The sequence below is a fragment of the Cheilinus undulatus genome, linkage group 11, assembly GCF_018320785.1.
Source record: "Cheilinus undulatus linkage group 11, ASM1832078v1, whole genome shotgun sequence".
NCBI lineage: Eukaryota > Metazoa > Chordata > Actinopteri > Labriformes > Labridae > Cheilinus > Cheilinus undulatus.
This window is the reverse complement of record NC_054875.1, coordinates 49,759,100-49,776,215: the sequence shown is the minus strand read 5'-3', so window position 1 is coordinate 49,776,215 and position 17,116 is coordinate 49,759,100. Positions and strand designations below refer to the sequence as shown.

At 42.1% G+C, this 17,116-nt stretch overlaps 1 protein-coding gene across 1 annotated transcript in view; it reads left to right on the top strand.

Annotated features, from left to right (window-relative positions):
* The first annotated feature begins 298 nt into the window (after nt 1-298).
* The window catches only part of tfe3a (transcription factor binding to IGHM enhancer 3a), a 28,600-nt gene continuing 11,782 nt past the window's right edge, over nt 299-17,116 (top strand). Inside the window, exons 1-6 of the mRNA XM_041798612.1 lie at nt 299-602; nt 10,831-10,923; nt 11,010-11,072; nt 11,511-11,673; nt 11,821-12,006; nt 12,814-12,912. Coding sequence (XP_041654546.1) covers nt 499-602; nt 10,831-10,923; nt 11,010-11,072; nt 11,511-11,673; nt 11,821-12,006; nt 12,814-12,912 — 708 coding nt within the window. The 5' untranslated portion in view covers nt 299-498. The remainder of the gene's footprint in view (nt 603-10,830; nt 10,924-11,009; nt 11,073-11,510; nt 11,674-11,820; nt 12,007-12,813; nt 12,913-17,116) is intronic.

Here is a 17,116-nt window from a genome sequence, read left to right as displayed (position 1 = left end):
GAGTTTTCTCATGAATGATGGTTGAATGATAAACAGTTTTTCTGACTGATTCCTGCTGTAAACATGAAACCGTCCTCACAGGGAACATCTTTATTTTTATATAAATAAATATTGTACTTTTCCTTTAAACTCATGAGCAGTAGGGGTGTGGGCTACTATCTGGAGAGTTCTGGCTCATATAAAGTCTTTTAATGACTCTTTAAATTACAGTTACCGGTGTGATCTATGTGATGTATGTCTATGCTCCCAGCTGCTCTCTCTCTCTCTCTCTCTCTCTCTGAGCTTCTGTTTGACTCTCCTAAAGTCCCACTCAGCAGTCAGAGACCCGGATCTGTCAGAGACCCGGACCTGCAGGGACTCGGGCCGTGACTCGTCAGTGACAGAGGCTCCTCATGTCTCTGCTGTGATTGTCACTCTTTGATCCCGCGGTGGCTGCTGGGAGATAAAGCCCCTCTGTGTGCACCGAGTGGCCGTGAGATCGTCTCTGTGTGCGGGGAAATGTCAGCTGCGAGCCCGGAGCAGACCCAGCAGGAGGCCGGGATCCTCCAGCCGCAGACCGTCTTCGTCATCCTGGACTCGGCTGAGACCCTCAACCTGGTTCGGTGAGTCCGGAAGTCCCTGTAGCCCCCCGTAGTCCCCCGTTCCCGTTACCGAGCATCCAGACCGGACCCCATTCATAAATGTGGGTATTTAAGAGAGAGGGTCCGGTTTAACAAAGACAGCTTTGACTGGACCTGACACAGGACTGAGGTCCCGTCTTTAGTCTGATCCGGATCCTCCGGCTCATGAATGGGACCTCAGACATGGCTGGTTAGGGACAGACTTCTCTGTTGTTTATGGAGGCTCACTTCCGGCTGTAGAATAAAAGCATGACAGCATTTATAGGGAAGTCAGAGTCCTGGACCAGGATTATGAGAGAAAACCGCTGACAGTCAGGATGTGGACTTAGTCTGATCTCAGATCTGGACTTTCCCCCATCACTGTGGTGTCTGATATCAGATAATTATGATTTTAACTCTTTTTTAGTTATTTGGCTTTTGTCATTATTTCTGATTTCCCTTTAACATTTTCATCTCATAATTATTTATTCTGCCTCATAATTTGACCTTTAATCTCATATTTTTAGCCTAAATCTCGTAATTATGTCATTTTATCTTTGACATTTTGTTGGTTAATGTCAGACTTTTATTTCATATTTGAGACTTTTTTATCTCATAAATTTGACTGTTTTTTTTTTTGTTTGTTTTTTTTCATTTTTTGGACTTGGACTCCTTGTCTGATCATTAACATCAAGATTTTTTTATATTCCATTTTTGGCTTTTTATCTCATAATTTTATATTTTATCTCATAATTTTATATTTTATCACTTGATTTTGATTTTTAGTGCCTCATTAGTGACTTTTTTTCTTCTATTTTAGTTTTTTTTATCTTAATTTTGACTTTTCATCTTGTAATGTGACATTTTATCTCATATTTCTGACTGTCAGAGCCGTTAGACTTTTATCTCTTAATGTTGGTGTTAAAAATTCTGATTTTTAGTATTTTTGTTTATCTAATGATATCTTATCGTTATCTTATAAAATTGATATTTAATATCCTAATTCTGTTCGTTTCTACATTTGACATCCTTTTTGACTTTTTGTCTAATAATTCAACAACATAACCCCAAATTTTGGCTGCTTTTTTCCTGATTTTGACTTTTTTCCTCTCATAATTTGACATATATTTAATTTTTTTGTTGTGATATTGAGATTTTGACCATTCAATTTATAATTTGACATCTTTAGTCAATAATTTTGTTGTTTTATGACCTGATTTTGACTTCTTTAGCCTTAAATTGACTTTTTTTGTAATCCTAATGTTCTAAAGCTTGATTTGATCACTACTTGATTTCAATTCTCATATTTTGACGTTTTATCCTGTAGTTGTGCTGTTTTGTAAATGGATTTTGATATTTATGTGTGTTTTGACTTTTATCTTGTAATTTCACTCTTAAACATCAATGAGACGTGCAGTCAGACATTTTCTTTCTTGATAAAAACTCTTTTAAAGGCCCACACAGATGATTCTTTAGGATTTTAGTTCATATGTGTGAACCTGAATCTGAGCAGAGCCACGTCCCTCCTCGGGGTCATGAACCTCAGGTTGGGAAGCTGAGGTCTGGTGCAGGAGCTTCAGAACTTTTCTGTGCCCCTGCAGAGGAGGGTTAGTTAGAAAACACTGAAATTCCTCAGTTCATTATCAGAAATGATTCGTAACGTACCCTCTGGTTTCAGTTAGGATGATTTTTTTAATTTATGTGACTTTATGATTTCTGTCCTCACAAGAATCAATATTAAAAATTGAACTCAGAAATATTTAGTCTTAATAATCATTTATTAAATGTGGCGTCTTCTAGTTGAGATATTTGTCGCTGAATAAGGAGTTGTAGATTTTAATCTGTAGGGATAAAGACGTCTAAAAACACTCAGACAAACATGTTTTTTGCCATCAGTTGATTTTTATTATTGCTCCATTTCCTCCGCTCTTCCCTCCAAGTCCCCCCCCCCCCCCGTGACCCTCAGAGGGGTCAGGACCTCCACTTTGAAAACCTCTGGTCTGGTCTAACGTTGAGCTTCAGTGAGATCCAGATCTTTGTACCCACCCTGGAGTAGTTTTTAGTCTGCTAGTTTATCAGTGACGGTCCACCCAGATTAATGCCACGTTTGTCGTGAACGCTCGCCCTGACCATGAGAGCTCAGAGCGACGATGGTGATGAGGAAGATTATGTATATTCTGAGACTACAGGGCACACTGTTGTTGTTGCTGTCTGACCTTTGACCTGAGATCCTCTTTGCCTTCTGGTGCCATGAGTCATCCAGCTAACTCACACAGTAGCTCGCTCTCCCTCCCTCTCTCTCTCTCTCTCTCTCTCTGGTGTTTTCCCACCAGGAGCGACAGGCCCGGGCTGGTTTAGTCCTCCTGAATGTGGTCTCCCCCTCAGTCCACCACACCCTGGAGTTCAGTGTCTGTCAGAAGGAAAGCAAAAGTAAAAACAAGCAGGCGGCGTCTCTCTGCCCGCCGTCTGAGATCAACAGACTGAGGAGGAGGAGGAGGAGGAGGAGGAGGGATTTTTGTCTCATTTGTTTGTGGACCGTTTGAAACCTCCACTCTGGTGTTTTTACAGAGTTTATTCTGGAGCAGAAGCATCCTGATCACAGTTTCTGTTGGCTTAAACCTGGACGGTTAATATTTTAGTCCTGATTGAAACAGTTTGGACTTTTTATTGCATGTTTAGAAACGAGAGTTTAGAGAGAACTGAACATCCATGCAGAGGTCAAAGGTAACAAGACAGCCAACAGGAAAGCCTCCAACATCATCACCATCATCATCATCATCACCATAATCATCATCATCATCATCATCATCATCCCCAAGACAGAAACGAACAGAAACCAGAGCAGTGTATTCACACCAAACCTCCTAACAGACGTCTGTTTATCCCACACACACACACTGTGTGTGTTAAAGCGAGATAGTGAGCTGGTGTGGTGCAGAAATGATGCTGACTGTTAGCTGCAGCTGTTAGCATCATGTCTCTAACACAGAGGTTCTCAATGCCTGGCTCTTTCATGTCTTCATTTCAAACATTATTCTCCCCAAAACCATAAAAAAGAAAAACTTTGACTTCAGAAATTATCCAGTGTAAGTCACATTAATCTGTTTGTTTCCCACAGTTAGACAGTTGGCTTTAATATCAACCATTTCCCCTTTTTTTGCCACTTGTAATCCATTTTTACTGCTTTAAGCCCACTTTGGACACTTCTTGTTGCCACTTTCATCCTGTTTCTGCCTCTTTTATCCTGCTTTTTGCAAATGTTCCCCCATTTTGCCTTTTTTTGCTCACTTTTTCCATCTTTTCTGCTGCTTTTTGCCTGTTTTGGTCACTTTTCATTCATTTTTGCCTCTTTTTTTTGCTGCTTTTTGATCATTTTTGTCGTTGTCTCATTTCTTTGTCACTTCTCACCCATTTTTTCCATTTTAAATTTTTGTCCCTTTTCACCACATTTCGTCTCTTTTATCCTGCTTTTTACAATTGTTTGCTCTTTTTTGCATTTTCTCCCCTCACCTTTCATTCATTTAAGCTGCATTTTGCCATTAAATACCACTTTCCCCCCATTTTAGACACTTTTTGCCCATTTTCCCACATTTTTTGCTCCTTTTTGCCTGTTTTAGTCACTTTTCACCCATTTTTGCCACTTTATGCCTGTTTTGCCCCTTTTAACCCATGTTGTCACTTTTTTTCCATCTTTAACTTATTTTAATGTCATTTTTCTCCATTTTTGCCTCTTTTCAGATTGTGGCTCATGCAAAGGTGCTTTTCAACAGTTTGGCTCTTTGGTTGAGCAGGAACACTGCTCTAATAGATCCAAACAAACTCATGGATTTATTTGCCCGAATGCTGCCAAGGTTTGTGTCCAGTTTAGACATGGTCTCATTGGTTTATGCCACATGACTGGTACTGGTACCAGCCAACGTCGGTGCATCCCTATCAGACTCTCTCTCTGTTTTACGGCAGCTTTTGGTGCGACTCTGACTGAAGCTCTTCTGTTTCCTAAAGCTGGAATAGAGACGGCACTGATTCTCTGGATTAAAACTCTGAGTTTACTTCAGATAAAACCAAACTATTACTAATATAAGGATTTCTTCTGATGAGGATGAGGATGTGATGAAGATGGTGATGATGACGCGGACTGTTGTTTTCTCTCACTTGTTTTTCTCCCTCAAACATTTCCAGATGTTTCTTTATCCAGAAAAACACGCTGTTCTTTTTTAACAGGAACATTTTTTACAGCGTTCGGCCGCGTCCCATTCAGCATTCAGCAGCACCTCCACGCTCTCTCACATGTGTTCAGTTCTTCTACAGCACAGAGAGAGGAATGTTTATCACGCTCAGAGTCGAAGTATAAAATCAGGGCTTTTATTTTGAAATGCTGCTGCTTTTCCTTCAGCTTGTTCTTGAGCTAAAGTCGCTCCTGGGGCTCTAATTAAAGGATCATACTGTAGTTTACATGACGCTAAATCTGGCCTTGTTCACACTGATAGATAAACATAAATCAACCTGACTCTAAAGGCATTTTAAATCTGTAATTTAGGTGGATTTTGGTGACAAAGGTGGGATTTATGTGAGTGAAACAGATCTCTGGATTCTGACGTGAACATGCTGCTGTTGTGTTGATCAGAACTATGTTCCCACCTTTACCTGTCCTCACCTCCTCCACTCATTTACGCCTTAAACCAGCCTTACAGCGTTCACTTCAGGGTCAGAGTCCAGGATAGAAACTGTGGAGCAGATCGCCTGGTCCAGCTCGGTGTCCGTGCTGTCCAAAGACTTTTGTTTTTATTGTAAGACTGGCTACCCCTCTCCAAGATGGCTGCTGCATGGACACATCTCAGACGCTCAGGATGACATCTACGTTTACAGACAGATGAGTCTACCTCCTGGCTTTGGTCTTACCCAGGCGGTAAACATGTTTATTTCTGCTGTACAGTCTGAGCCTTTCACATGGGGCTCTATGGGGACGGACTCACTGCCATTATCAGCCTCTAGTGGACACTAGAGGAACTGCAGGTTTAGGTTTCTACTCTGGCTTCATTCTGCAGCCCTGGAGGATTCTGATTGGTCTAAACTTTGATCCTGATGCAGCTGAAGTGTTCACATCGGCCTTTAATGACTTCTTCTTCTGTGGTTTAATAGTTGCAGCTGGAGGATTAGCTCCCCCTGGTGGCTGTCTCTGTGGAATCAGACGATGAAAGCAGAGGAAGGAAACCAGCTGCTGCTGGTGATTAATTCAGATTATTTTCTGGAAATTAGATTAAAGTTTGGTTGAATTAGATTATTGTTTGACGTGCAGCAGAGGGATGATCGTGTTCTTATTCCATCTCTGATCACAGTCTGAGTAAAGATGAAAACGCTCCTCTCTTTCAGCTCTGCAGCTGTTTGAGTTTAAATCAGAGCTGAGTCGGCTCATTTTTTACAGTGTAGAGGAGCTGTGTGTGTGTGTGTGTGTGTGAGTGACTGCTGGATTACAGGAACATGACTCAGCAGAAACACACACACAGGTCGGACTGAGTGCAGTCAAACAAAGCTGCTGACAGATGTTGTTCTTCTTCTGTGGTGTCCAAAGTAAATATGAAAACATTTCCAGCAGCTCAGACTGGCTAGGGCTGGGAAACCTGGCCAGATATTCAAGCTGTATGTATGTACAGACATATAGAGTAAGCTAAAATCTAGTATCAGTCGTTAATTTGGAGTCTATGATGATGTTTGTTTAGAATAAAGCCTTTAAGACTTCAGGAGACTGTTCAGTAAAACCTGAGCTCCACTGATGCCTGTGCTGCTTCATTGTGGAGTTTACCTCCCTCTTTATCTTTGAGATTTATCACTGAAACAATGTTGGTGGTGAAATGATTGTTAAAACACATTTCTGCCTGCAGCTCTGATTGGCTCAGATCCAGCGGGGCTGTATGGTCACACCGTCATGCTTCTGTGGGTCGGCCCACTGTTTTTTTTGTTCATGATATTTGGACCGTGTGAGGGTTTTTTGTTTTTACCAAACAGTGGAGCAGTGTTTGGGTTTCATGGATGAATTTCACATACTGAGGGGGAAAAGCTGTTAAAGTGTCTGTCCTGGTTAAAGCCTGTTTTATGCTTGACGCATCCGCGAGGTCGCGAGTGTCTGTGCGTCAAATGTGATGTCAAATATTAAGACACGCCCCTTCGGGGGGGTCCCGTGCAGCCCATTTTCATCTGGCCGTGCACATCCCTGAAATTCTAACAGACACAGACATTAAACACGCCACAGACGTAATTCTTGAAGACACTGCCCCCTAGCTTTGGGGGAGAATATCAGAATATCGGCGAGAGGTACAAATGCACCAGAAGTTTCTGCATCAGTTTTTGTCCGTGCTGAAAACATAACCGAGCCTTAACACTCTGACTGATGATCTTAAAGGTTCTGTTTTTTCTGATTGCAGCTGCAGGAAAGATTCGGGCTGAGCAACTAATCGAAATTTAGATTAAATCGCCTGACTCGTGTAAAGTTTACAGGTCTGCTCATAACAGGACAGGATTCCTGTGGATAGCTGAAGATTTCTTTAAATCAAGACAAACTGGTGCATAAAGCTGTTCGATGCATTAGTGCTGCAGGATTTGGTAGCAATGTGTAACAGATTATACAGCAAAATACTGCGACTTGATATAATCTAATGCAGAGAGTAATGATAGTTTAGAAGTTTGTTTTTTAAATATTATGTAGAACTCAAACACATAAAGCTGAAGTTCTGACAGTTCTGCTTCCAGAATAACTAGATTTTCCTAAAGAGTTGAAAATAAACATCTACAAAGGTCAGTAGTGGCTCTAACTTAAGCTGAAAGGCCTGTCTGCAGGCACCTTTATAATACCACTGAATATTAAAGTTGGCAGAAGACTAAATGAATAAATGAATAAATAAATCAGAACTATAGACATTTGGGCTGAACGGTTTGCAAAAATAACCTAATTGCAATTTTTTCCCCAATATTATAAATGTGATTTTAATATGTGATTATTTTTAGGTTCCTCATCTTTTATATTTTTCATTGAATACAAGCAAGAAATCTTTTTAAACTAGAAAAAAACTCAGAGAGCTCAGACCTCCACCATTAGCCTTATCTCCCAATAGTGAAGAATCCTTCAAAAATCTTAAGAATGACCCAAACTTTGTGATGGGAGTAAATTTACTCATCTAATTTGCATATTCTGACATCACCAGTCAGCCTCCACCACCATTGGCTGTGCTCTTTCTTCCATGGCTTCTACTCTAGGCTTCTACCACGTGTCTACCTCCACGGTGTTTGTCGTTCCTGACCTCCGTCACTATTCGCGGTGTTTTGAACCCTCCCCAAGATACCCCCACCACGTCCCCATGTGACCCCCACCACAGCATTTGCCAATTACTCCCTCCCTGGTGGGGGGTAAACACGGGTGAGGCAAAGCATTAGTTTCACTACGGGTGGACTGTCATGGTGGAAGCATTGCCTGCTGGTGCCAACAGATGCACTGACAGTCTCACCGAATGACTGGAAGTCATGTCAGAGGGTGAATATTCCTCTATTCCTCCCAGCATTGTGAGTATTCTCGCTACAATTGGCTGTCTTTCTCTCTGTTACGCTCCGACTCGTCTCCTCGACTGGGCGTGCGTCTTCAAACTCCAAAACTTTGAGTAGAAACACACCCAAAAATGCTGCTACTGAAGTTACTCATGTCTGCCATCTCCTGGTGTGAAGTGGTAACAGCGCAGCCCTCCACCATTAGCCCTATCTCCCAATAGTACAGAATCCTTAAAAAATTCCTGGATCCAGGCGGTGATCCGGATCAGTCCCAAAATCTGATCAGTTCTTCCTTATACCATTTCTGACATTTCCTGAAAATTTCATCAAAATCCATCTATAACTTTTTGAGTTATGTTGCTAACAAACTAACAACCCTGCCGATCACATGACCTCCTTGGTAGAGGTAATAAGAAAAACATACATTTAGTATTTTTTTTATTCTAAAAAAATGTGAATGTTTGCATTATGTGCCTAAAATCTTTACTGCAAAAAAATTAAAGAAATATAAAAACTTTTGCAATTTTTACATTGCAGCAGGCCATATTGTGATTTAATCTAATTTGTGATTAATTGCCCAGCAGACGCAAAACTTATGCTCCAATTATTTTGAAACACAAATATTTGAGATTCTGACTCTCTAAGTCCATGGAAATATTTCCAATGTTTTTGTAAAATTTATACCTGCAGGAATTTCCCCACTGTTTTTCCCAGAGGGAATTATTGAGCCCATTATTGTTGTCTTCTTTGACATCTGTTTTTTTTGACGCGGTGTCTAACAGGTATTTGGTTTTTTTCTACTAGACTTTTATCCAGGTGGATAGTTCTGGAGCATGAAAACCATGTATTTGTTATTCTAATATTTTGAGGGTTATATTTTACATCACTATTGAGCTCAAATTGTTGTGCTGTGATTTTTGGTCCTAGACTGACCCTCCATCAGACCCACCAACATGCGCCTCAACGTGATAAAAAACCTCCGTCTGTCTTCAGTATTTTGTCCTTCTCTGATCCCTTCACATCAGTCTGTGTGATCACAGCAACCTCTGGTGGTTGTTGGATGAACTCTGTCCCTGTCTGAACTGATCTCAGCTCTGCTGAGTCAGCAGAACAGCAGATCCTTAGACAATCTTCACCTGGATTTCTATAAATCCCTCTGGTTCATTCTAGGAGAGCATCAGCACTGAGGGGGAGCTGCCTCCAGGCTGCAGATTTATTTCTACACTCTGAGTTTGTGTGCAGGAGGACTCAGTCCTCACATACACACCTGCCTCACCCTCGTCTTTAAAGGGATAGTTCTGCATTTATGAAGCAGGGTTGAGTGAGGTTCTCCTCAGGTGTTAGCTACAGAGGATGTGGTTCAGGAGGGAGCCGAGCTTTACATCGTGTTCTAGCCTTTTTAAATTAAAGTCAACAAGGCAGAAGGAACACAAAGATCTGAAACAAATAAAAGATTTCAGGGTGAAAAAAGCCCAAGCTTTATTTAAAAGTGTTCTTTAACATGTAATCACTGATGAATGTAACAAAAGGAGCTGATTCAGCTGAAGGTGAAGGACAAAAGATGGGGCGACTGTGGGTCACAGGACGTCCTGTTTCCAGTGTAAACTACCTAACCAAGTGGGCTGATGGGAAATAAAAGACAGCACTAGCAGTGAGTAATGCTTTAGTAAAGGGGCGTGAAGGTTAGGGTCACTTCTGCATCAATGAAGCATTTTTTATGTGGCAAAGAAGTTAATGATGCTTAATAAATGAGAATAAAGTGTTCAGAAACACTGAACCTGTGTTTGATTAATGCTTAATCAATGCTAGAAATGCATAGCTGGACTAAAGTGTTCCCAAAGGTCCTGAAGTGTTTTACCAAGTCAAACTCAAAGCTCTCCAGATTTGTGGATATGAGCTCATTTGCATAAAATCCTAAAAGTGTCCTGGTATTTTCAGGAGTTTTGTGCACGTGTGAGAACACTGTGACTGATAGTTCATGTGTTTAAAACAAAGACGGAGGTCAGATTCTGCCTCCAGCCTGCAGCCAGGGGCCGGACTCGGTCCAATCCCTTCCCCTCTCCTCGGGCCCAGGCTGGGTCAGGCCTGAGCAGAGTCAAAGGCGTCCTATCAGACATGCAGCGTCACTACGCTTTATCTTTGTACATTTTATCTTAATAGCTTCAGCATTTGTCAGATAAACTAACACTAAACTAAATAGAAAAGTGACCCTCCTGTTTTCTAAAAAGTACATCACTGTTTTCTTTAAATGTCAGTTTTTGACATAATGAGGGTGAAAAGCTGTTAAAAGGTGGCACCAACAGCCTGCTCCAGAGTGAAATAGTGAAGGGATGATGCAAAGGAATGAAGGATGAAGTGTGTGAACAACACTGCAGACTGGAGTCTCTGTTAACAATCTCCATGAAGCTCAGTGTGTTCAGGTCACAGTGATGTGTGCGTCTGCTCCTCATCCTCACTGCTCTGATCATCATAAACAGTTCAAACTCCACATCTGTAATCCAGGCTTCCCTAAGATCTGATTTCAGATATTTTCAGCTTAAACTTCAGTAAGCAGCTTTTTTTATGAACAGATATCAGGTTGGCTAGGACGTGCTCGGGCCCGGTCAGGCTGGAGTTTCTGGACTCTAAGTAAAGATCTATGAGGTTTTTGCTGAGTGCAGACTTGTGGATTAAAATAAAGCATCTCTGTCTTTTGAAGGGTGGAGTCTGGAATCGTCGCTGACATCGAGGTCGACAGTTTGCTGCCGTCAGACAGTGACATGTTCTACCAGATCAAGAGCCAGCCAATCAGGTAACTCAGCTGTCTAGTGAACATTTTCAGGTGATGGAATGATGTCACAGGGTCAGTGATGATGTCATCTCTCTCTCTCTCTTTAGCTCACCTGCTGCAGCATCCTCCTCCTCATCTTCATCCTCGCTGCCGTCGGCCATGTCGTCCAGGTAACACGGATGCAGTAACACCTAGGACTAATGTCCCATCAGTCATAGGGCTGAAATAGACACAAAGCATGAATGCTCAGAGTCATGACCGATCTAGAGTCACTAATTAACCTAACGAGCTCGCCTTTTGACACTGGGAAGAAGCAAGAGTACAGTGAAAGAACCGACTCATGTACATGGAGAAAATGCACACACACCCTGTCAGACAGAGATTCAAAGCTTCTTATCAAGGGGCGACAGTGCTAACCACTGCACCACTGTGCAGCCTTCAAACATAGAATCTTAATCATTTATGGATATTAATAAACAACACTCCTAACTTTCCCTTATATTTGAGTCTCTGTGCCTCCTCCAGAGGGCGCCGTAGGCCTCCTACTCCACTGTGACCCTGGTGATAACCTTAAACTCCTCCTGTCTCCTCTTCGTTTCCTCCTGCAGGGTTTTGTTGCGCCAGGATCTGATGCGTCAGCAGGCTCTGGAGGAGGAGCAGAAGGAGGCGCAGCAGCAGCTCCTCCGCTCTGCTGACTCCTCCTCCCCCATCTCCATGTCTGTGACCTCCTCCAGCAGGCCTCCTGCTCAGGTCCCTGTGGAGGTGCTCAAGGTACGAGGAGGGGCAGAATGATCCTTGTTTAGCATGAATCAGATCAAATAATCAATGAGATAAAGTTCCTCAGACATCCTGACTTTTAGTTTGACATTTCCCATGACGTACCTGGGTGTCTGTCTGAATATGATATTTGTGTCTCAGGTGCAGACTCACCTGGAGAACCCCACCAGGTACCACATCCAGCAGGCTCAGAAGCAGCAGGTGCGTCAGTACCTCTCCACCACCGCCAAGACAGCCAATCAGGAGCCAGATGGAACACAGAGCCACTCTCCCCAGCCAGGCTCCGCCCCCAAACTCCAGCCTGCAGACATCAAACAGAAACAGGAGGTAACTTACTAGAAAATAAATATAATCTTTAAAATCAGTTTTAACATTTAAGTAAACGTGGATCTATCTGACAGATCCTCACTGGGACTTAAAAGAGCAGTTCACTGATTTCAGCTAGCTCAGCAGCACTTCCTGTTTGACTCACAATATGCTGAGTCAGCTGATCTCAGGAGCTGACTCAGCACTACCTGGCTGTGTCTTATTGACCAATATGGGGTGGACGTCACCGTGACGTCACAGCAGCAGCAGCAGGGTGCATCAGTGCTGCAGAAAAATGCAGAGAGGCACAATTTCTACTGATTTCTGTTGTTTATACAACTAATGAACCATTAGACATAGATTTCATATCAACTCAGCTCTAAACTTGCAGTTTTTCATCAGTGCAAAGATGTTTCAACCTGGTTTATGATGGTTATATTCAACATCTGAGACCAAAGCACTAAACTCCATGTAGGCAGAGATTTGAATGCCTTGAAATTTCTTTGTTAGAATAATGTCAATCCCTGTAAAAACTACTCCTACCGTTATATATGCATCCATAAACATCTGATTTTGGCTTCAAGAATGTTTTTTATTTTCTTGCATTTCTATTCAAGCATCCTACAGCCCATAAATGCATACATAGACCCATCATGGCATCAGACGGATGTTCTTCTGCAGAACTTTTCCAGTCAAACCAGCAGATGAAGGATAAATCCAGTTCCAGAGGTCGATTTTTAAGCCTGTAAAGATGAGAAAGCAGTGATCCTGACTTTGCGTGATCAAATGTTAACCTTCAGTGCTCTTCTCTCTGATTGGTTCATGCAGATGGAGGAGACCGTCATCGATGACATCATCAGCCTGGAGTCGAGCCTGAACGATGAGTTTATGACGCTGATCGACTCGGGTCTGCAGCTCGCCAACACGGTGCGTTTCTCCTCTAAAATTCTCACAGAAGCTTCCTGTTTGTCACCATGGCAGCAGAACAGAAGTCCTAAACACCCGCGCTTATGTAATCTCTGTTTTTAATGACTAATAATGGCAGGCAAACTCTTGCACGCAGTTTAAAGCGTACAAAAACATGAGCATGAATGCAGCTGAGGCAGCAGTTTGGATCAGAGCTGGAGCACATTTCTGGTGGATCAACCAGCATCGGCGTGAGTTTGTGATAGAGGTGTGGTTTAGTTTTACTGCAAGGCCGTAAACAATGGTGGCCATGGTTGAAGCAGTGAGCTCGGCTGCAGCTGTGATGAAGAAAGCAAAGAAGAGCAAAGAACCACAGAAAGCTTTTCTCGGTGGGAAAGATGTCTTTGTTCTTTACTTGACCAGTTTTGATATGAGACTTATTCACCAGCTGTCTTCACTGATAGCCAACAACAGAGCCTGCCTGTTGAGCTCACATTAGACAGTTTAGTGTGCATGGCTGCTACACCACGCCTGTCTTCTTGCTCTAATTGGCCCGTGGTGAATGCAGGATTCCTGAAAAGTCTTTTGGATGTCACTTTGACTTGTCTTTTTTACGGTTTCTAATTTTTGTTGCATATTTGTTTGTCCATTTACAGTTCTTAAGCCTACTGAGTTGTGCGCAGACAATTTGAAACCATTTTCTATACCGCTTATAGGGGGTTGGAGCCTATCCCAGCTGTCATTGGGCGAGAGGCGGGGTTCACCTTGGACTTTATGCAGGGCTGACATACAGAGACAGGCACGCTCACACTCACACCTATGGGCAATTTAGAGTCAACAAATGAACCTAACAAGCATACTTGGTGCTTGTGGTGGGGGGATGACAGAGAACCCCTGTATGCACAGGGAGAACATGCAAACTCTGCACAGAAAGGCCTTGACTGGGAATCGAACCAGGGACCTTCTTGCTATGAGCAGAGGCAGCAGTGCTAACCCCTGCACCATCGTTCAACCCGCAGACATCCCAGTCAATTTTGCAGCTCTTACCTGCCAGAAGTGTAGTTCTCCTTTTAATAATGAAACTTAGTCTGAGGTTAGTGCACCTAAAAACCTGTTATGATAAATATCACTGTATGTAGTGATTTAGGACAGAGGCATTGGATGTGAAATCATTTAAGACCCAGAAATATTTTCACCCTGTAAGTTTGACATTTCATGAACAGTGCAGTGACGAATCACACATGCCTTTCATTTTTAGCATAAAGTGGCAGTTTTTTAAAAAGGTTTTTAAAGGTCTTAAATTTGTTTTTGAAAGCGTGTGGAAACCCTGGGTATTCTCCAGAGGTTCTGCCCTAATCTGTTTATCATTCGTTCATTTAATATTTGATTGATAATTGAATAACAAATAAATGAAAAATGGCTCATTGTTCACTTTTCTGTTTTAAAAACCAAGTCAAATAATGAAAATACTGTTCATTTTCTAGTTTTCATTTCTGAAATGAAATCAAATAAACAGGAAATGATGCATCTTTTTGACTTTTGCTGTTTATGTTGGGATCAGAGAACGTAATATGAAAAAACAGCTGTAAGCAGTCAATTTGATTGCAATATTGATCTGCGTAACATTGTGCAGGTGTAGTGCTCAAAAAAGCATCCTGAGAATCACATGCCTGTTTCTGTGAGGAGTTCATGCTTCCTTTAATGATACTACACAATCTGGACTGTGCCTGGGTACGTTTGAGCCTAAAAGTCCAGTGCATTTGACCAGCATGAGTACACTCTTCTGTGCTTGGACGTGGCATGCTTCCCTGACTCCGGCACGGAAGGACAAGGTTGACCAAAGAATGGCACAAATTCAAATGAAGGAGCACAAGCGTGGGAACGTGACTTAGGCTGGTGCCAGTGTTTGGGTTCCGTATATCATTCCAGGAAGCGTGGAGTCCTCAGTGATGGCCATGTGATTCTTAGGATGCTTTCCTGAGCACAGCACCTGCTCCAGGTTACGCAAATTGATACTGAACTCATACTAACTGCATACGCCCGTTTTTTCATATTACATCCTCTGATTCCAACATTGATAGCAAAAGTCAAAAGGAGGCATCATTTCCCGTTTATTTGATTTAGTTTAAGAATTGAAAACAAAGAATTGAACCATTTTTTCATTATTTGTTTTTTTAATTATCAATCAAATATTAAATGAATGAATTATACAAGGATTGCCCTTCCTAAACATTTCTAACTGTCAGATAGATGTGAAATTTTTTCCCATAACTTCGATATATGAAACTGTCTATCTGGGTGTCAGGTGAGGTATTTACTGATAAAAATCTGCAGAAAAGTTCCTACCTGTCCTGATACCATACCAATATAATCGTGCATTCCTCGTCTAAGTTGCACAGAAATGTTGGAGATGTCTGGATTAAAGGAACAACAGCTCGTCTAAATGTTGTCAAATGTTTTTGCTCAGTTTCGACTGTCTGCAGGCTTTTTCCAAATTCTTATTATTAGAAGCAGGAAATTACCCATTACTGGGCGTGCAGGCTTTATATTTTTGTCGTCACGTTAACAAACTGGTTTAATTCTCACTAGTATGTCTCCTCGTCCATCCGTGTCTTTCTGAAAAAAGACCTGAAACAAAAGCAGAACATCAGATCGTGCCGCTGCAGCTGTGGGCGGAGCCTGTGTCTGTGTGTGGAGATAATGAGGGAGTTTTTTTTTTTGGTTTCTTTCTTAAAGAGACGTTTCCCCATTTTTCAACAGTCGTCCGAACAGAAAGAGGAAGAGAAGCTGCTGCGTGTGTGTGATAGTGTGTGCATGCACATTGATGTTAATGTGTGAGTGTGTGATCAGAGAAGATGAGGATTTTAGTGTTACTGCCGGATCATGAGAAGAGGAGGATTAAATCTGAGGTAAAGTTTCTCTCATTTAAACTTGGTGATGCAGGGGAAGCGCAGATATCAGTGTGTTTATTCTGTGGGATGGAGCAGGAGTGTTTGTCAGAGATCAGATTATTGATAGATGAACTCTCTCAAACAGCCTGTTCTCTCCATAATCAGTGAACTTTATGAAGCTTCAGCTCCTCAGGCTGCTCTGCACAGGGAGTCTTAAAGTCTAAATCTGGATCTGAAGCTGCAGAGCGGCGTTACGTGGAGAACTAGTTTAAACTTTAAACTCTTAATCAGCCATAAAGTGAAAGCTTGTGTGTGTGAGTGAGAACAGGAGGCAGCTGTTATCATTTCAGCAGCCTTCCTGTTCAATCAGCAGATTCCTCGCTTGTTTTCTGCAGAAACCTGAACTGACTTTAGCTCAGGTCAGAGCCGTGTCAGCCGTAGCTGACAGTGAAGGAACAAGTCTTTGGAAAACAAGAGACTGTCTAATCATTACACAGAAATTCAACAGGAAGATTAAAATATTTAGATCTGCAAATTCTCCTCAGGCAGGGTCAGAAATGTCCAAACTTCATTCTTAAACCGTCATGCAGACAGAGCTGACTCTGCATGAACATAGTCATCTTAACAACCACGAAGGCTGTCAGAATTTCCTCATTTTTCACCACCGCCTGTTTTAAAACCGTAAAATCTGTTGATTTAATCATCCATGAGAGGACAAACTACCACAATCTGAAAATATTCATCTTTTATAAGACAAGCATGAAGGGAACGAATGCATGAACTTTGTAGGAAATGTGTCGTGCAGCCAGGAAGATTCAAAGAGATCTGTCTGAATTTCACTAAAGCATTGACACCATTTAGACAGGAAGGTACGGCTCCAGCATCAGAACCTGACACTCCAGATGTTTGGGAAGGACAGAACCTATGAAAGAATCTCTGAAGGTGACTGGACGAACATTCGGTCTGACCCATTCATTACCAATCAGAGAAAATGCCAGGCATAGCTCCAGAGTGAACTCGCCATAATGGATGCTTACTAACATGGGCCACCGATTAATCCAGAGAATGTACCCTGATAGACCCAGAGAATGGACCCCAATAGACCCAGAGAATGTACCCTGATAGACCCAGAGAATGGACCCTGATAGACCAAGAGAATGGACCCTGATAAACCAAAGAATAGACCCTGATAGACCCATAGAATGGCCCTGATAGACCCAGAGAATGGCCCCCGATAGACTCAGAGAATGTACCCTGATAAACCCAGAGAATGGACCCTGATAGTCCCAGAAAATGCACCCTTACAGACCCAGAGAATGGACCCTGATAGACCC